This window comes from Scyliorhinus canicula, chromosome 25 (assembly GCF_902713615.1).
Source record: "Scyliorhinus canicula chromosome 25, sScyCan1.1, whole genome shotgun sequence".
Taxonomy (NCBI): Eukaryota; Metazoa; Chordata; class Chondrichthyes; order Carcharhiniformes; family Scyliorhinidae; genus Scyliorhinus; species Scyliorhinus canicula.
Window position 1 is genome coordinate 8,503,724 of NC_052170.1, and position 21,534 is coordinate 8,525,257.

Here is a 21,534-nt window from a genome sequence, read left to right on the forward strand (position 1 = left end):
AACGTCATTTAAAAGGTATCAGCCCTCTGTGCAAAATAAAAACATCCTACTGAATATCCAAAATTGACCATTCACCACCTCAACCCTCTTCCCCATGTTGGCCCAAAGTATCTGAACATGTTCTTCCAGGTTTATGGTCCCTGTTATGAGAACACAGAAATACTGTCATCACTGCAGTTTTATCGTAAAGGAACAACCTTGTGGTTCAGTGGGTAGCACTCTCACCTCCGAGTCACAGCAGCATTGGTTTGAGTGCCACTCAACCAGCTGAATACACTGGGCCTCCAGCACTGTACTGAGGGAGTGCTGCACTGTCAGAAGTGGCAGAATATCCTAAAGAGCAGCAGGGGGGGTCCTCCCCTGTGAGCTGGTCAATAGTTATCCTTCAATCAACATCACTAAAAAAATACAGCAGATGGTGTTTATCAGAGTGATGTTTGTGGGATTTGGCTGTGTCCCGTCTATGCTTCAATAAAGTACTTCATTGTCTATAAAGCACCATAGGCTGTCTCAAGGCCTTGAAGAACATTATATAAACGCTTCTGTGGGGTGTCGGCATCGCTGGCTAGGCTAATATTCGTCCCCCATCCCTCATTGCCCTTGAGAGAGTGGTGATCATAGAATTTACAGTGCAGAAGGAAGCCATTCGGCCCATCGATTCTGCACCAGCCCTTGGAAAGAGCACCCTACCTAAGCCTACACCTCCACTCTATCCCCGTAACGCAGTAACCCCACCTTTTTGGACACTAAGGGGCAATTTATCACGGCCAATCCACCTAACCGGCACAGCTTTGGACTTGTGGGAGGAAACCGGAGCACCCGGAGGAAACCCACGCAGACACGGGGAGGACGTGCAGACTCCGCACAGACAGTGACCCGAGCCGGGAATTGAACCTGGGACCCTGGCGCTGTGAAGCAAATGCGCTGACCGTTGTGCTACCGTGCTGCCCCGTGAGCTGCCTTCTTGAGCCCGTGGGCTGCAGTCCATGGGGTGTAGGTACACCCACAGTGCTGTTAGGGAGGGAGATCCAGGATTTTGATCCAGCGACAGTTCATGAACGGCGACATATCCAAGGCAGGCTGGTGATTGGCTTGCAATGAAACTTACCTTCACTGGACCTGGACCTCTACAGTGCGCCAATCAAGGTTTCACAATTTGGAGTAGGAAAGCTTTACTCTGCCTCTAGCCCGTGGGACCTCTGAAAGAGGAAGCTCGATACTGGGTGAATAACGTGCACACTTTCCAACATTGCTCTCTCGTCTGAATACCCACAAGAATTGATGGAACGACCTTAAGTATAGAGGAGAGCAGAGTTTGCAAATCCTCGCCTGGAGGAGGAGTTTGACTTTGGGAGATATTGGGTCAGTCAGGCTAACACTCCAGTGCTGTACTCAGAAAGTGCTGCACTGTCAGAGACGCCGAGTTTCAAACGAGACACCAAACAGGCACAGGATCCCGTGGTGCAATTTTGAAAAGAGCTTGCATTCTGGCCGATATTTCTTCCCCAACCATTCGCTAAAAGTTAGATGAACTGGTCATTATCGCGTTGCTGTTGGATCTGAGTACTGACCTGAGGCTTCGAGAGCGTGGGCGCACCGCTGGGGAGCGCCGCCCCCCATCATCGTCAGTGATGCTCTCTGTGCTGCCAAAGTGTTTGGACAGGAAATGCAGCTCGTCCACTGTGGGCTGGAAGGGCAGCTGGTGAAGTTTCTCCTGTGACGAGCATGACGACTGTGGGGTTTGAAAGGAAACAACAAAAACACGGGCGTGAGAGAGGAGGTGGGCCCCGCCGCAGAAATCTAAAATGAGCAAAACGTACCTTCCGTCCCCTCCCAAGACGTTGGCTCATGGTGATGTCCGCGTTCACCAACCTTACGTGCCTTCTCCCGCCGAAAGCGACGCACCTCCCTGGCGGGGGGGCAGGCAAAGCCACGCTAAACGCCATAGAGCTCGGCGGGATTGGAAGATTGGACCAGTGACCAATGGTGAACCGCTTTCACCTCCGGAAAACACGTCACTGGGAGGGGCCAGTAAATCTGACCCACTGTCTAACCGCCATCTTTAAGTCAGACACTGGGATTCATGTTCCATCACTTCCCCCAATCCAGGTTAGGAACAGGAGGATTTAGCTCCTGAAGCCTATCCCACCATTCAATGGGTCATGGTTCATCCAAACCTCAATTCCGATAACGTTGCCTCAGCTCCAGATCCCTTAACAACCTCACCAAACAAAAACCTATTAATCTTAGTCTTGAAAACTCAAACTTCTTTGCATGGGCGGGGTGAGGAAATTCTAGATTTCTAATATCCTTCGTGGGAAGATGTGCTTCCTGATTTCCCCTCCCAGATAGCCTGGCTCTTGTAATCTGGTAAGATTATGTCCCCACGTTCCTGATTCCCCCATCAGAGGAAATGCTTTCTGCATATCTATCCTATCGGAACTGTTGAACATTCTAAACACCTCAATCCAATTGCCCATCACACATCTAAGCTCGAGGGAAGGCAAGCCAGGTTTGTGCAACCTGTCTTAATCATTTGACCCTCTAAACCCCGGTTCATTCAGAGTGGTAAATGACGGGAAACTCGGAATGAAAGGGTTTGGAATAACAAAGTACACAAATAATTAAAAACAGGTGCAAAAATGGCTGGCGGAGTTTATCTCAAGTCGGGGGCTGGAATACAATGGTCAGGAAGTCACGCTCAATTGTAAAGGAATTTGTCAATGTATGAAGTACGAGTTGGCTGAGATAGATTGGGGAGTTTCATTAAAGGGCGTGACGGTGGATAGGCAATGGTTAACATTTGAGGAACGAATGTGTGCATTGCAACAGTTATACATTCTTTCCTGATGCAAAATTACAACAAGAAAAGCGGCCCAGCCGTGGCTTACAGAATTAAGGAAAGTATTAAATCCAAAGAGAAGTCGTATAAAATTATTAGAAAAAGTAACAAGACTGAAGATTGGGAGCAGATCAAAATTCAGCAAAGCAGGACAAAGAGATTTGGTTAAGAGGGGGAAATAGAGTATGAGAATAAACTTGCAAGTACCATAAACGTTGGCAGTAAAAGATTCTGCAAGTATATAAAAAGAAAAGGATTAGTGAAGACAGAGGGTAGGATTAAATGGGTCTTTTTTCAAGTGGCAGTGGCATGTGGGGTTCCGCAGGGATCAGTGCTTGGGCCCCACATATTCACAATAAGGGGCGGGATTCTCCCAGCCCTGGGCTGGGCCGGAGAATCCCCGCGAATGGACCACGCCGCCCCGACGCCGGCACGCGATTCTCCGTGGAGCGGAGAATTGGCGCCATTGTCGTCGGCGTGGTTGGCTGGCGCCGTTCTAACCTGTTCTGGGCCAGCGGGACCTTGGCGTGTAAGCGTCGGGTGGCAGCCTTGGGAGGGGGGGGGGAAGAGGGGGGGAGGGGGGGAGTGGTGTCCGACCCCAGGGAGTGGGGCCTCCAATGTGGCCTGGCCCGCAATCGGGGCCCACCAATCGGCGGGCCGGCCTCGGTGGCTGGCGGCCTCCTTTCCTACGTGCTGGCCACTGTTATCCTGCGCCATGTTGCGTAGGGGCCGGCGCATCAAAGGAGGCCACTGCGCATGCGCACGTTGGTGCCGACGCAACTGTGCATGCGCGGATCCCACGGCGCACAGTTCGTGCCGGGATCAGCAGCTGGAGCGGCTCCAACCGCTCCAGGGCCGTGCTGGCCCCCTGTCGGGGCCAGAATGAGCCGTGGGAGCGGCCCGTTCACGCCGTCGTAAAATACGACGCCGTGAACAATCTGCCGCAGGATTGGAGAATCCCGCCCAAGGTCCCTTACAGTCCAGAACAGGAGAATTTATAATCGAGAAAAAGGAAATGGCGAAGCAATTTAACAACTAGGAAGGAAGACACAAAAACTGCTAAAGAATTCGGGGTGATGTGAGAAGGAGGCATTGAAGATAATTTGTATTATTTGAAAAATAGCTCTGGAGAAATGAATGGGGCTGAAAGCCAATAAATCTCCAAGGCCTGATAATCAACATCCCAGGATACTAAAGGAGGTAGCCATGGAAATAGTGGATGTGTTGGTTGTCATCTTCCAGAATTCTGTAGATTCCGGAACAGTCCCGGCAGATTAGACGGTGGCAAATGTAACCCCGATATCTAATAAAGGACGGAGGGAGAAAACAGGGAATTACAGACCGTTCAGCCTAACATCAGCAATAGGGAAAATTCTAGAGTCTATTAAAAAGGATGTGATAACGGGAACACTTAGAGAATATCAACGGGATTAGACAATGTCAGCATGGATTTGTGAAAGGGAAATCCTGTTTAACAAACCTACTGGAGATTTGTTGAGGACACAATGATCAGAATCGATAAGGGAGAACCAGTAGATGTGGTGTACTTGGCTTTTCAGAAAGCTTTTCATAAAGTCCCACGTAAGAGCTTAGTGTGAGAAATTAAAGCGTAATGGATTTGGGGTTATATATTACCATGGATCGAGAATTCGTTTGCAGACAGACAACAGAGTAGGAATTAAATGGGTCTTTTTCAAAGTGGTAGGCAGTGACTAATGGGGTTCCGGCAGGATCAGTGTTTGGGCCCCAGCTATTCACAATATACATCAATGATTTAGATGAGGGAATCAAAAGTAATGTTTCCAAGTTTGCTGTTGACATGAAACTTGGTGGGAATGTGAGTGGTGAGGAGGATGTGAAGAGGCTTCAAGGTGGTTTAGACAAGTTTAGTGAGTGGGCAAATACATGGCACAGGCAGTGTAATGTGGGTAAATGTGAGGCTATCCACTTCGGACAGAGAAACAGCATGGCGGAGTATTATTTAAACGGTAATAGATTGGGAGATGTTGATGTACAAAGGGACCTGGGTGTCCTAGTACACCAATCATTGAAAGCAAGCATGCAATAACAGCAAGCCGTTGGGAAGGCAAATGGTATGTTAGCCTTCATTGTAAAAGGCTTGAGTACAGAAGCAAGAATGTCTTACTGTAGAGGGCCTTGGTGAGGCCACACCTGGAATATTGTGCGCAACTTGGGTCTCCTTACCTAAGAAAGGATATACTTGCCACGGAGGAAGTTCAGCGAATCTTCACCAGACTGATTCCTGGGGTGGCGGGATTGTCTTATGAGGAGAGAATGGGTCGACTGGGCCTGGATTCACTGGAGTTCAAAGGAATGGGAGGAGATCTGATTCAAAGGTATAAAATTCACACAGAGCTGGAAAGGCTGGATGTAGGGATGATGCTTCCTCTGGCTGGGGTGGGGATGGGGTCCAGAAAAAGGGGGCATAGTTTCAGGATACAGATGGGCCATTGAGGACTAAGATGAGGAGAAACCTTTTCACTCAGAGGGTGGGAACCTGAGAATTCTCTACCACAGAGGCCGTGGAGGCCAAGTCACTGAATATGTTTAAGGATAGATTTCTCGACTAAAGGTGGTGAGGGGAATGAGGAGAGGGCGGGATTATAGAATTGAGATAGAGGGTCAGCATGGTCATATTGAACGGCAGAGCAGGTTCGAAGGGACGAATAACCTACTCAAACTATTTTCTATGTGTACAGTTTTGGGTCAGATCCCATCTGGGGCGGTGTGTTCAGTTTGGGGATATATTGGAGGAGTACATTTACCAGGAAGGTATTGGGGGTTAGACCACTTGAATTTAACTATTGTGGAATAAATAGAATTGGTTGTGAGTTTGAGCTGAATATCGGAAGATCCCAGCCTTCCTCTTTTCTTTCTAAGCCTGCCTTGCATCTGAAGTGCGATAGCTGCAATATGACATCTAACATGTACTGACGCACCGTTTTAATGGAATATCAACACTGCAGATGTCACCCCAGAGATATCTCAATCACCTACTGGCAAATAGGAAGTCCCTGTAGCCTCCTGCAACCCTCCGTGATAGCCCTACTCCTCCAGTTCTACTCTTTTAGCACCCCGATTTTCATTGCTCTGCTATTGCCGGCTGTGCCTTCCACTGGCTGGGCCTCAGGGTTTGGAGTTCCCTCCCTAAACCTCTTCTCCACTTCTTCTCCGTTCAGCCAACCTCTTTGACCAGGCTTTGGGTCAGCTGTCTCTAACATCTCCTCATGTGCCTCGGGGGGTCAACTTTATTTTGATGAAGCTCCTACGAAGGGCCTTGGGACGTTTTACTTTGTTAAGGGCGCTACATGAATGCACATTGCTGCTGTTGTGATTGAGTGAACACCCCATATCATACAACACAACCACACTGAGCAACACAACAATGGCAGCAACCACCACCGGCTCTTAGCGAGCGTTCGAAGGTTAACATGAAAATGATACCACTTACAGACACAGTGGAGCTGGGAGTGTTGGTCCCATACCCCGAGGATGGAAGTGAGGCGAGGGACCATCGGCGTCCATCTGCCCTGAAAACACAATGGGAAGCATTTTGAACAACAGCATGCACGGTCCCTTTTAGTCTTAAAGCTGTATCGCCCTTTCACCCTTTTAGTGGCTAAACCGTATTGATAGATAGTTGATCACCCGCTGTCAGTCTGGCCAAATCTGTAGTTTTACAAGGATCAATAGACTTGAAAGCAGAAGGTCTGTTCCTCCTAACTGAACAGGGCTTTCGGGAAATGGTGTTTTGTTTGGTTCTAACCTGCCGGTGGACAGTATCTTCACAGACAGTCTTCCTCTATTGCAAATGAATCAAAGTAGGTGGTCGGGAGGGGGAATATTTGTAACCTTCTGTTCAGCACAAGTAGCAACTTCAAACTCTGACAAGCCTCTTCAAATGTGGCGACTAGGGGCTTTTCACAGTAACTTCATTGAAGCCTACCTGTGACAATAAGCCATTTTCATTTCATTCCACCGGGTCAGTAACTCCACATCAGAATGAAAACCAAAACGATAGAGGGAGATTGCAGGTTTGTCGCTCATTTTGGGGCGTGGCCATCCATCAGCCCATAGAAAATTTGCTTCTCCCTCTTAAATAAGGGACCATTGGCCCTTTCACTGTATCTTTTTATTCTCCGATTTATAAACTGTGGAGTTTTCACATCTCACTGCAGTAATTTATTCTGCTGATTTCACGAGGGACGCACAGAGTCACAACAACCTCTGTAAATGAGGAAAAAGGGATTAAATCAATGTTCCGCATCTCATGGCTGAATTTCAGCATTTGACCGGGCACTGCCTCAAAACCACACGCGGTCAGCGTCGTGGAGTAAGAGTTCCTCTGGTGACTGTCTGCAGATATCTCCGGTGTGTTGGTCAAAGCTTTGCTCTGTTTGTCATTTGTGACGGAATGGAGAACCTTTTTCAGAATGTGATTTTGCCGTTTCTCTCGGAATCGCTGATCCCTCTCGTTACAGAGTTGCTGCACACAGCGGAGTGGAGGAATCCTTGCCCCTGTGCGGGTGCGGGGGGTGTGGGGGTGGGGGCCTACACCTCCGAACATTGGAACCAGAAGCCAATCAGCAACACAACCCAGTCATTGTTAAAAAAAAAACATGGTATGGAATTTATGATCCGACTCCTTCAGATATCACGCCCTAATTGGGCTCAGGCGACTTCCAGTACATTGGTCTGTGATGTACTGCGGTGGTTGGCCATTGCATTCTGACGTCATGCTGATCAGGAGCCTGTCCCACTCTTACCATCTGCCATCAGGCCCACTGGAAGGATTGACAGGCTGATGATCAACCTGTTTGGTCATGTCATAAACGTGGCCATCAAGTGGGACTCGAATCCAGAGGTTCTGGTCCAGAGGTAGGGAATCTACCCACTGCGCCACAAGGCCTCATGGAATCATGGATAAGCCTGCATAAAACATTAGTTCAGTAACATCTGGGTGACCACTCCGTCTCCTTTGGGGAAAGCCTGTCGGAATTAAGTGTCGAAGAAGCACATAAGTGACCAGCAGCGGTCCTGTCCGCCACCCCCCCCCCCCCCCCCCCCCCCCCCCCCCCACAAGAAGAGCTCCCAGCCGATCAGAGGGTGGCACCCATCCGCTGCTCACAGTGTCCCCGGCGGATAGTGGTAGCTGGCAGTAATGCACCCATTGGACAGGCCCAAGATCTCGTCCCCCCCCCCACCCTCCTCAATACCAGGTACCTCGATCAGGCACTGAGTGCCTTTGAACGAAGGAGCACCCCCCCCCCCCACCACCCACCCCCTCCTCCCAGTAGCCTGTAAGCAAAGCCATCTGGGCTTCCCGTGCGGTGATCGACTCCCCCACTGCTGCCATTAATAACCTGCTACGGGGTCTGAATTGATAGCAGGGGAAGGGAGGCCACTCTCGAGACTTTCCACATCAAACTTAATCAGGGCAGAAGGCGGCGGTGTCTTCTCCTGTGCCCTCCTGCCCAATGAAATGCCCCTCCTGCTTCTAAACTCGTATCAAGGAAGGGCATTAAAATTCACCTCCCCCCCCATGATTCTAAGTCTCGATTTGGGAGAGGGAAACATACATCGATTGGCTTTATGTTTGGATCCTAAAGCATCTTCCCCTTTCCTGGACAGTTCAGCAATGTTCCACTGGCATGGGTTGCCATTGCCCAGGAATCACAGCAGAGCCTTGACTAGGGGCTTGAGAACAACATCTGGACTGACCCTCCCTTTGCAGCACAGAAGGAGTGCGGCAATGCTGGAGGTGCCGTTTGTCAGGTGAAGCATTTAATCGAGGACCTGCCACGGCATTGATCCCACGGCATTACTTTGAAGAAGCTCATCCTGGCCAGAACTTACTCCTCATCACTAAAAAAGGGACGATCCCAGACATTTTTATTGCCGCCTGGGTGTGAATCGGCTTGGTTTGAACAATATGTTAGTGGCGAACGCTTCAAACATACTTCTTTATCTGGAAGGTGTTCTGTGACATCCTGAAAGACAAGTCTCTGCTTATTTGTGCTCGACTGTGTCTATAGGTTCGTCAGAGAAGCGTTAATTATTACATCTCAGTGTAATACAAACACTAGAGGGCGCCAACAATTCCCAGTATAAATATCAGACCTCAGGGAATGCTGGGTGATTAGCAAAGGAGACGTATTGATCACAGCACGAGGAGTAGTTTAGATTAGAGAGAGAGTTAACACAAGATCATCATTAGTTAATACTAGATTATAGATTACTGTTTAACAGATTCAACCTTACTGTATTAGTAGTTATAGCTCAGTAGTGTGTGCGGACTTTATTCAATTAATCGTTATTCAATAAATTAGTTTTGCTTCAATCTAAAGATTGGTGGTTTCTTTATCATCAACTCATCAGGCCATTCTGCATCACAAGGCAAAGAATAACGGCATATTACCCCAAAGTGTCATATAACACTGTTTGTTTGAGCTGGTTTCGTGGCCAAATCGTTCATCTTAGAAGTACAATACATTGAAAGTTAACATGCATCTCACACACACATGGACACAAACACATACACATACGGAGACATGTACGCGCACACACACACACCACACCTGGACACACACACGTGGACACACTCACACAGACACACAGAGACACATACACACATCTGGACACACATATACACACACCTGGACACACACCTGGACACACATACACACACCTGGACACACGGACACACATACACACACATGGACACACCTGGACACACATACACACACCTGGACACACATACACACACATGGACACACTCACACGGACACACGCACATGGACACACTCACACGGACACACACACATGGACACACTCACACGGACACACATACACACACATGGAGACACATACACACATCTGGACACACATATACACACACCTGGACACACACACACGGACACACATACACACACATGGACACACATACGCATACACACAAGATAAATTAACTACAGGGAAGTTTGGTTGTACAACACCAACAGAAAGAGCCAATTGACCACATGTTCCACAAGGCTGCCACCTTCAGCCAATCCACAGAGCCGAGCACAGCATCAGACCTAACAGAGCCACAACAGACTGGAGTTACCTGTCAGTACGATGGCCATGGCTGCAAGGAAAGAAACAGGTTAAAGCAACAACAGGTTGAGAACTGAGACTGGAAGAAAAAAAGGCAAGGATCAAAAAAAACTAATAACCCCCACCACGCGCTCACCCGAGTCACAGACCAGCTCTCTGGGGTTAATCACCGCACAGTTCCCCCCATGAATCACCTGGGTTCAGAGTGCAAACATCACAATGCAAATTATAACAGTGCTCGCCAACTTCGATACCCTCCTGAAGGTATTAATCTCAACGACTGGGGTCTTGGATTATGCCTCAATGTCCTTGCACCGTCGAGAGGGAGTATAGAATTTACAGTGCAGAAGGAGGCCATTCGGCCCATCGGATCTGCACCGGCCCTTGTAAAGAGCACCCCACTTAAGCCTCCACCCTATCCCCATAGCCCAGTAACCCCACCTAACCTTTTTGGACACGAAGGGCAATTGATCACGGCCAATCCACCTAACCTGCACATTTCTGGACTGTGGGGGGAAGCCAGAGCACCCGGAGGAAACCCACGCAGACACGGGGAGAACGTGCAGACTCCGCACAGACAGTCACCCAAGCCGGAATCGAACCTGGGACCCTGGAGCTGTGAAGCAACTCTGCTAGCCACTGTGCTAATGTATCAGTCAGTATGTCAGCTCTTCGATCGCAATCCAGACCATTGCTCAGTGATGTATTAGAATGGATAGTAGTTGAAATTTGAATGTGATGCTCCTTCTGTTGAATAGCCTTCATCCACAATCTCCAATCACACATCTAGAATTATCCTCTGGCGTTAGACATCAAGTTGCATGAAGACAAGCAAACTCACAGAGATGTACGTGTAAGGGTCCACATAGGCTGCGGACAGGATGTATGCGAAAGACTCTTTTCTCATTAAACACCACCTCCTTTTAAGCCAGGTGTTCAATTAAAACAAACTTTACAATTTTGCAAAAACCAATCAACACATATTGTGGATCTAAGCAGGGAATGACTACAAAATCCAGGCTGACATTTCTGGAGCAGTGGGAGGCGCTGGCTTTAAGGGCAAGACATTAAACTGAGGCTCCTTCAGCTTCACTTTCACTGTACTTCACGAAACCACCCTGACAGTCACACTGTACTTACTGAAACCACCCTCACAGTCACACTGTACTCCCCGAAACCACCCTCGCAGTCACACTGTACTCCCCGAAACCACCCTGACAGTCACACTGTACTTCCCGAAACCACCCTCACAGTCACACTGTACTCCCCGAAACCACCCTCACAGTCACACTGTACTCCCCGAAACCACCCTCACAGTCACACTGTACTCCCCAAAACCACCCTCACAGTCACACTGTACTCCCCGAAACCACCCTCACAGTCACACTGTACTTCCCGAAACCACCCTCACAGTCACACTGTACTCCCCGAAACCACCCTCAGTCACACTGTACTCCCCGAAACCACCCTCACAGTCACACTGTACTCCCCGAAACCACCCTCACAGTCACACACACTTAAATCACCCATTTGCATTTACTCTCTCCCAACACACACACATTTTTCCCTCACACATGCACACACACACTCTCCCTCCCTCAGACACACACTCTCTGTCTTACACACACTCTTTTAAAAAAAAAAAAAAATTTGAATACCCAATTATTTTTTCCAATTAAGAGGCAATTTAGAACGGCCAATCCACCTAACCTTCACATCTTTGGGTTGTGGGGGTGAAACCCACGCAGACACGGGGAGAATGTGCAAACTCCACACGGACAGTGACCCAGAGCCGGGATTCGAACCCGGGTCCTCAGCGCCGTGAGGCAGTAATGCTAACCACTGTGCTACTGTGCTTCCCCTCTTACACACACTCTTACACACACACTCTCTCTCACACACACGCTCTCTTTCACACACAAACATGCTCTCACACATACACACTCTCACACAAACTCTCTCACAAACACACTCACAAACACACACTCTCTCGCACACACACTCTCTCACACACAATCTCACACCCACACTCACTCACTCTCACACACACTCTCTCACACACACTCTCACACCCACAGTCTCTCTCACTCCCCCACTCTCTCTCACACCCACACACTCTCTCTCACCCACACACTCTCTCTCACCCACACACTCTCTCTCACCCACACACTCTCTCACCCACACACTCTCTCACACACATCCACAGTCTCTCTCACACCCACACACACTCTCTATCTATCTGACACCCACACATTCCCTATCTATCTCACACCCACACACACTCTATCTATCTCACACCCACACACACTCTATCTATCTCACACCCACACACACTCTCTATCTATCTCACACCCACACACACTCTCTATCTATCTCACACCCACACACACTCTCTATCTATCTCACACCCACACACACTCTCTATCTATCTGTCACCCACACACACTCTCTATCTATCTCACACCCACATACACTCTCTATCTATCTCACACCCACACACACTCTCTATCTATCACACACCCACATACACTCTCTATCTATCTCACACCCACACACACTCTCTATCTATCTCACACCCACACACACTCTCTATCTATCTCACACCCACACACACTCTCTATCTATCTCACACCCACACACACTCTCTATCTATCTCACACACACACACACACTCTCTATCTATCTCACACCCACACACACTCTCTATCTATCTCACACCCACACACACTCTCTATCTATCTCACACACACACACACTCTCTATCTATCTCACACCCACATACACTCTCTATCTATCTCACACCCACACACACTCTCTATCTATCTCACACCCACACACACTCTCTATCTATCTCACACACACACACACTCTCTATCTATCTCACACCCACACACACTCTATATCTATCTCACACCCACATACACTCTCTATCTATCTCACACCCACACACACTCTATATCTATCTCACACCCACACACACTCTCTATCTATCTCACACCCACACACACTCTCTATCTATCTCACACCCACACATACTCTCTATCTATCTCACACCCACACACACTCTCTATCTATCTCACACCCACACACACTCTCTATCTATCTCACACCCACACACACTCTCTATCTATCTCACACCCACACACACTCTATATCTATCTCACACCCACACACACTCTCTATCTATCTCACACCCACACACACTCTCTATCTATCTCACACACACACACACTCTCTATCTATCTCACACCCACACACACTCTCTATCTATCTCACACCCACACACACTCTCTATCTATCTCACACCCACACACACTCTCTATCTATCTCACACACACACACACACTCTCTATCTATCACACACCCACATACACTCTCTATCTATCTCACACCCACACACACTCTCTATCTATCTCACACCCACACACACTCTCTATCTATCTCACACCCACACACACTCTCTATCTATCTCACACCCACACACACTCTCTATCTATCTCACACACACACACACACTCTCTATCTATCACACACCCACATACACTCTCTATCTATCTCACACCCACACACACTCTCTATCTATCTCACACCCACACACACTCTCTATCTATCTCACACCCACACACACTCTCTATCTATCTCACACCCACACACACTCTCTATCTATCTCACACCCACACACACTCTCTATCTATCTCACACACACACACACACTCTCTATCTATCTCACACCCACACACACTCTCTATCTATCTCACACCCACACACACTCTCTATCTATCTCACACACACACACACTCTCTATCTATCTCACACCCACATACACTCTCTATCTATCTCACACCCACACACACTCTCTATCTATCTCACACCCACACACACTCTCTATCTATCTCACACACACACACACTCTCTATCTATCTCACACCCACACACACTCTATATCTATCTCACACCCACATACACTCTCTATCTATCTCACACCCACACACACTCTATATCTATCTCACACCCACACACACTCTCTATCTATCTCACACCCACACACACTCTCTATCTATCTCACACCCACACATACTCTCTATCTATCTCACACCCACACACACTCTCTATCTATCTCACACCCACACACACTCTCTATCTATCTCACACCCACACACACTCTCTATCTATCTCACACCCACACACACTCTATATCTATCTCACACCCACACACACTCTCTATCTATCTCACACCCACACACACTCTCTATCTATCTCACACCCACAATACAACATGTTTGGAAGCACATAACCGCTCTCCACTGTTAAGGACCAATCTGTTAACTGTCTGGGTTTTGGCAGTTTAATTCGCTTCTTGAGCCCGATCGTCCTACATTTTAGTTCCCCAAACACTCACAAACTTGATTCGATGTTCCATATATTATTAATTCTGTCATGTTGGAAAGCACAGTTGTCATTTGTTCCTCCTGAGTATCACAGAACAACATCAAGACCCGTCTGCAGTTTGCAGCTTCCATTTTCCCTGACCTGCTCACCAGAATCATCGAAAGGAAGGATTTGACCCAATTTATTTTTGCCTCCAGTGCATACCAAGCTCCCTTGACCAGACCAGGACTCGGGAACGTAGTCAAAACAAACACTCCTACTGTCCGGTTCAAACTCAACTGCAACATAACATCCAATTCTGGGCACCACACTTAAGGATGTGAAGTCACTCGAGAGGGTGCAGGAACGATTGACGGGAATGGTTCCAACCTCAGCTACACAGATGCATTGGAGATGCTGGGGCTGTTCCCATTGGAGAAGGGAAGGTTGAGAGGAGATTTGATTGAGGCGTTCAAAATCCTGAAGGGTCTGGACAGAGTCGATAAGGAGAAACCGTTCCCGTTGGTGGAAGGATCAAGAACCAAAGGGGGACAGATTTATGGGATTTGGCCAAAGAAGCAATGATGGCTTGTGGGAAAACTTAGTCACGCAACGAGCGGTTGGGATTGGGCTGCCTGAGGGTGTGGTGGCAGCAGGCTCAATCATGGCTTCCGAAAGGAAATCGGATCATTACCTGACAAAGAAAAAATTGCCGGCTGCAGGAAACGTTGGGGGAGTGGGTCTGGGTGACTACAGAGAGCCTGCATGGACAGGACTGGCTGAATGGCCTCCTTCAGTGCTGTGACCATTTTATGGTTCCAGTGGGGAAAATGGCAAGCGCCATCATCCGGAGAACATCCAGACCTTTTCCTGGTGTCCTCTTACTGAATTTGAAGTGCGGGAACTTCGTCGGCGCAAGACATGGGTGACTGGGGCAATCCTGGAATTAGAGTGGCCGGATTCTGGCGTTTTTTTCCTCCTTGATTTTCCACAGATCTTTTCCCGGGGGTTTAACCATATCCATTTTCTCAATCAAGTCCTCCCCTAGAGCTCGGTCACTGGCCTAGCCACCGGAGGCAGTGTAAGTAAGTATGTGTGTCATTGACAACGCCGTGAATTCTTCTCCGTCACTAGAACAAGACAACCTGCCTCTTTCCTCAGCCTCAATATTACTTAGAGAATTACATCGCATGTACAGCGGCTGTTCCACACTCCACGCGAGACTAATACCCCCCCCCCCCCCCAATCTTCCTCTCACTCTGTCAGCACAATCATCCCTTCTTTTCCCCCTTCAAGTGTTTATCCAGCTTCCCACGAACTGCCATTCACCTCATTCCCTGTGGTAGCCAGCTCCACATTATCACCACTCTCCTCAGGGAAGGTGTCTCTCCTGAATCTCCGACCGGACTTGTTGGTACCCATCTTCCAATAAAGGCCTTGAGGGTTGGCCTCCCCACCACAAGTGGAGACATTTGAGACACTTCGAACCCAATAGACCAGCTTAGACCAGTTCAGGCCAGTTGGCCTGCACAGCTGGATTTTACTCGGGCCTGTGCGAACCGCATGGGGGCAGCAGAATTTTCTTTCCCAAATTCTGGGCTGTACTCTGATGCCTGAGGTAAAACGACACTGTTTATCGTGTGTCTGAGACGCTTGAAATAAAAACTCAGAAACATTTCAGAAGACAATGAGCCAACAGACACACCCACATGACATCCTCGTCATCACTCAATCCAGCTGTTTTGCCATGTTGTGTTATCTCCAGGTTCACCCATTTCCTGGCCAGATTCCCATCCTGTACCCTCGAAAGCCCTGCTGTCCATATCCTAACTCCCACCAAATCCTGTTCACCCACCCTGTGCTCGCCGACCTACTTTGTCTCCCTGCTTACCACCATGCCAACTTTTTAAATTCTCATCCCCGCGTGTTCCAATTCCTCCGAAGTCCTCACATTTCTCCATCTCCGTATCCTCCTCCGACCCCCTCCCGAGATCCCGGAGCCTCTCCGACTCTGTCCTCGAGCACAGCCCTGGCTTTCGCCACCCCCGCCACTGGAGGCTGTGCTTTCAAATGTCGAGGCTCCGAGCTCTGGAATTTCCTCCGTGAATCTCTCCACCTCTCCCTTTTCTCCTTTGCGGCACTCTTTTAAAAACCTACCTCTGGCCAAGCTTTTGGTCACCTGTCCTAACGTCTCCTCATGTCGCTAAGTCACATTCTGTTTGGTAACACTGCCGTGAAGCACCTTGGGACATTTTGCCACATTCGCGACGCTATGTAAATAAGTTGCTTTTATCTGCTTGTCCATAACTGAGAGAAATAATGTAACTCCCCCCCCCCCCACCCATTCAAAACCCAGCCTTACCTTCGTGAGGTCACGAATGAGAAATGCGCCGGGGCGTTGGGAGAGAAGTTCCGTGGACTGTCCAAGGGGCTGCCACCTGAACGAAGGAAGAACATAAAAGGAACGGTGGATGGGAGCTTTCTTCAATGATCAAAAGTAATGTTTAATTGCTCGACTCTAAATCCATTGTTGTCGAAACAGGCTCCTAGGTATTAAGTGGGCACGAAGGCGTCAGATCCAGCGATGGGGTAGCCCTCATACTGGTTGGTGCAGAAACAATGGGCCGAATGGCCTCCCCTTCTGCCCCGTAACAATTCTGTGGCTCTGTGAAGTCCTGACCACTGCTAAACTGGGCCCAACTGTCCTCCTATCTAAACAGACTGGAGGGTTCAAAGGGTTATCGTTGAGTCTGGGCTGACTGAAGGTGAGGTGGCCACAGGCAGCCATCACCCAGATTCATTGGGTCATTGTGACACCCAAGGAAGTCATTTGGCCCATTGAGTCCATGCTAGCACGGGGTGGTATCCCGGGAAGAGTGATGTTCTTTGGCAAGGAATGGGGAGGAAAGACTAAGTCAATTGAAGCCAAGCTTAAAGTCACGATAACTCACGGGCACTGGGCTCGCACTTGACAATGAAAAAAAATGAAAATCGCTTATTGTCGCGAGTAGGCGACAATGAAGTTACTATGAAAAGCCCCCTAGTCGCCACATTCCAGCGCCTGTTTGGGGAGGCTGTTACGGGAATTGAACCGTGCTGCTGGCCTACTTGGTCTGCTTTCAAAGCCAGCGATTTAGCCCTGAGCTAAACAGCCCCTAAACAGCCACTTAGGTACGTCTCCCAAAAACAAGACAGAAATCTTGGGCGTACCAAAAAAAACTAGTTCTAATGAATAAACTTAAAGTAAAAGCACAGAGCTCACGTCAAGGTCAACGTGAACGTGCAGGCGCCTGATTAGCAGCAGAGTGCCAGCCACATGCAACCATCTGACGAGGATGAGTTTAATCAACAGATTACACACTTTCCACCTCAAACACTTTCCCCTCATTATCGTGCCTGCGATGAAGACTATATTAGTGGCAATGAATCACTCAGCAACCAGCTGCCATGCTTGTAGAAAAGCTTTAAAGCAGAGATTTTTAAAATAAAACTCTTTAATTGTGGGTGGTATGTCATCCCCTTTGCTTCTGGCAGTTCAGGTTTCCAGCAGGCAAATCTTTGGACACCGTGGCTGCTTCTCCTCAGGGCCAAGAAGCATTGGGGTTTGATGCTTCAAGTCACAGGCCAGATGGTCCGAGCTTCGGCCCCACCAAGTCCCCCTCAGGCAAAAGCTCCAGCAATTCCTGGGTTAGGAAGCGGGGTGTATGGGGAGGAGGGGGGAGTGTGAGGTTGTGGATGTGGGGAGAGGAGGTTAAAGGGCCCAGTGGAAATCAGCTTAAGGTCAGGAGCCTCTGCTGGAAGTTAGGCCCTTGCCAACTTGCAGTGAGGACAAGGAGAGGGTTGCCTGTGATGGCTTCCACAGCTGAATAGTCTCACAGCCCCTGGTTTACACATGGAGAATGAGCACGGACCTACTTAACCATTAACTTGGGGTTGGTTTAGCACAGTGGGCCAAACACCTGGCTTGTAAAGCAGGCCAAGGCCAGCAGCGCGGGTTCAATTCCCGTACCAGCCTCCCCGAACAGACGCCGGAATGTGGTGACTAGGGGCTTTTCACAGTAACTTCATTTGAAGCCTACTTGTGACAATAAGCTATTTTCATTTCATAATTAAACAAAAGTCTTTGAAGACAATTAAATAAAAACATACTGGGCTTAATATGGTATTGCGTGCCTGAGCAGCCGGTTGGGGTGGGGGGTGTTATATTACAGGGATGTCATGTAAATATTACTCATTTGTCTTGCCGAGTTGTATTTAACTTGATTATGAACAGTCAAAGTCTTCCAATTGATGACAAATTATTTATTGAGGAACAAAATAATATACATGTGAGTTCTTTTACTTTAATACTTTGACTAGTAATAGAATTAACTAAGATTAGATGAAATTAACAACTAATATAATACACTACACTCTGAGCTGGTCACGTTGATCCTCTAGCAATAATACACACACACTAACGCTAAGAAAGAGCGGGAAACTCCTTATATAGTTCCTGTTGGTGTTGCCATCTAGTGATCATCTGGTTGTACTGACTGCACATTAACTAATCACGTATTAACATATACAGAGATCACTACAGGGGTGCGTAGGTGGGGAAGTAGAGGGAGGATCAGGCGGGTGTAGCTGATTCCTGGCATCGTAAAATGGGCTTGATATGGGAATCACGCCCCCTGGCTGCGGGATGCCAAATACGTTCATTAATGAGCCACTTAAAGGCAATTATCCCAGGGGGCTTAATTGCGGATCAGGGGTTTATTGGAACTCGCAGTGCTCTCCCACGCCTCCTGAAGGCCACCCAGCACACCCTTGAGTTTGCCAGTGGGCTTAGGGAGCGGGGGAGGGTGAAGGGGGGGTGAAAGGGGGGTTCCTCATTGACAGATGCTCAAAGCCCTATCAGGGCCTTCCCTCTACACCCCCATCCTGCATCACATGCCTGCCGACCCCTATTCCCGCACAGACCCACACTCCAGGGATCTCTGGTGAGGTTATGGAGCATCCCCAGTAGCAGCCAACTCCAGTAACTAACAAAGGAGTGAGACTGGCCTCTGGTTGGCCAACAGCTCTCCAAGGTGAGAGTTTCACCCTCCGGGGCCTTAACCGCCTGATGCTGCCCAGTCACGTGCCTGTTTACATTTAAATAGTGCCAGGCCTCCCAGACAGAAGCATTCCCGCCAGGTCCCTAACAGGAGGGGAGCAGTGGAGGGGAGGGACTCTTGTTGCTGGAACTATATCCAGCCCCATATATTTTAATGCCCCTCTGATATTTCTCATGATTTTGGTCACAGCCGTGTCCTGAAAATTAATCTGCAACTCCTGGTGACTCTCGTCAATTCTGGAGGGTGGGCAACCGAAACGTGAACTCGGGCCAGGGCGAGTTTGAAGACTTTAAAATATTTAGATAAAGTGTAATACTGGAAAGACGATGCGGAGGGTGAATTCAGCTTCCTGCCGCAGGATGAGCTTAATTCAGTTCATGGTAGTGCATAGGGTACATTTGGCTCAGGGCGAGGATGAGTTGGTTCTTCCAGGGGGTGGTTGATGGGTGGGCGGGGGGGCCGGTGAACCATGCGCACATGTTCTGCGAGAAGCAGGAGAGGTACTGGGAAGCGGTGTTTGGGAAGCTATCGAAGATAGTGGGGGTGGATGTCAGGCCGGACCCGATGGTGGTGATCTTAGGGGTATCGGAAATGCCGGAGCAACTGGAGGAGAAGGGGGCTGATGTTGTGGCCTTCGCCTCTCTGATTGCCCGGCGAAGGATCCTGTTAAATTGGAGGTCGTATACTCCGCCGGGGTGGGGGCCTGGCTGGGGGACCTGTATAACTTTGAGTTGAGGGGGTCAGCGGAGGGCTTCGAGATGCGTTGGGGTTTTTTCATGACACTGTTTCAGGAATTATAGGGGATAATGAAAAATGAAAAAATGAAAATGAAAATCGCTTATTGTCACAAGTAGGCTTCAATTAAGTTACTGTGAAAAGCCCCTAGTCGCCACATTCCGGCACCTGTTCGGGGAGGCTGGTACGGGAATTGAACCATGCTGCTGGCCTGCCTTGGTCTGCTTTCAAAGCCAGCGATTTAGCCCAGTGAGCTAAACCAGCCCCAGTGGGAACTGTACAAACTGTGGATTTTGGCGATTGCGTATTTTATTTGTTGCTGTTTTATAGAACATAGAACATACAGTGCAGAAGGAGGCCATTCGGCCCATCGAGTCTGCACCGGCCCACTTAAACCCTCATTCCCTATCCCTGTATCCCAATAACCCCTCCTAACCTTTTTGGTCACTAAGGGCAATTTAGCATGGCCAATCCACCTAACCTGCACATCTTTGGACTGCGGGAGGAAACCGGAGCACCCGGAGGAAACCCACGCAGACACGGGGAGAACGTGCAGACTCCGCACAGACAGTGACCCAGCGGGGAATCGAACCTGGGACCCTGACGCTGTGAAGCCACAGTGCTATCCACTTGCGCTGCCCTATACATGTTGGGAATAAAATACATGAAAAAAGAAACTTAATACTGGAAATAAAAGTGAAAACTTTAATACTTTTCTTCAACCTGCAAATTACAGGTTGAAATTTTCCACACCTCTGTGCCAGCATTCTTCCGCTGCCCACCGCCGTCCCTCACCCACCCCCTCAGTGGGGGGATGCGAGTAGTGAGGAGATGCTGTCTTACCTAAATGGCCCGGGAGTGGTGAATGTGGCCGTGGGAGAGTTGGTGAAGTGCTCGTCAGAATTAAGCTTTTCCGATTGCTGGTTCGACAACTGCACAAAAGACAGAAACAGAGCAACAACATAACCATTAGTGCCAGGGTTCACACTCAGAGACACACACGCACACACACACACACACACTTGGAGGTCAGATAACTAGGACGGCATTACAAACACGAGGGGGATACTGAATCTCTCAACGCTTGATCCTGCCACACAAGTAACATCATGGTTGACCTCAATTCCGTGCACCGCCCTGCATTTACATGCTTCAATACCCATACCGAGCCAAAGTCTAGCCTCCAGTAGAGGAATTCAGCCACTTGGGTATCAGTCTTGCCTCAGTGGGTAGCCCTCTTCCCTGGGATGTCGCACTCCAGCAATTGAACTTAACAATCGAGGCTGACATTCCAATGTAGAGCCGTTTGCACTGTTGGAGGTAAAGGCACCGTCTTTCAGACTGAGGAGCTGTCTGCCATTCCCACTCATCCCA

At 48.8% G+C, this 21,534-nt stretch overlaps 1 protein-coding gene across 5 annotated transcripts in view; it reads right to left on the bottom strand.

Moving 5' to 3' along the window:
- The window catches only part of LOC119957102 (microtubule-associated serine/threonine-protein kinase 1-like), a 170,688-nt gene that overhangs the window by 65,784 nt on the left and 83,370 nt on the right, over positions 1-21,534 (bottom strand). For 3 of the 5 annotated variants that reach the window (XM_038784796.1, XM_038784795.1, XM_038784794.1), the window contains 5 exons: positions 21,004-21,092; positions 16,689-16,764; positions 9,969-9,989; positions 6,315-6,393; positions 1,572-1,732 (listed from right to left, as the gene is read on the bottom strand). In XM_038784796.1, coding sequence (XP_038640724.1) covers positions 1,572-1,732; positions 6,315-6,393; positions 9,969-9,989; positions 16,689-16,764; positions 21,004-21,092 — 426 coding nt within the window. The remainder of the gene's footprint in view (positions 1-1,571; positions 1,733-6,314; positions 6,394-9,968; positions 9,990-16,688; positions 16,765-21,003; positions 21,093-21,534) is intronic. The other 2 variants (XM_038784799.1, XM_038784797.1) reach the window with 1 other exon arrangement.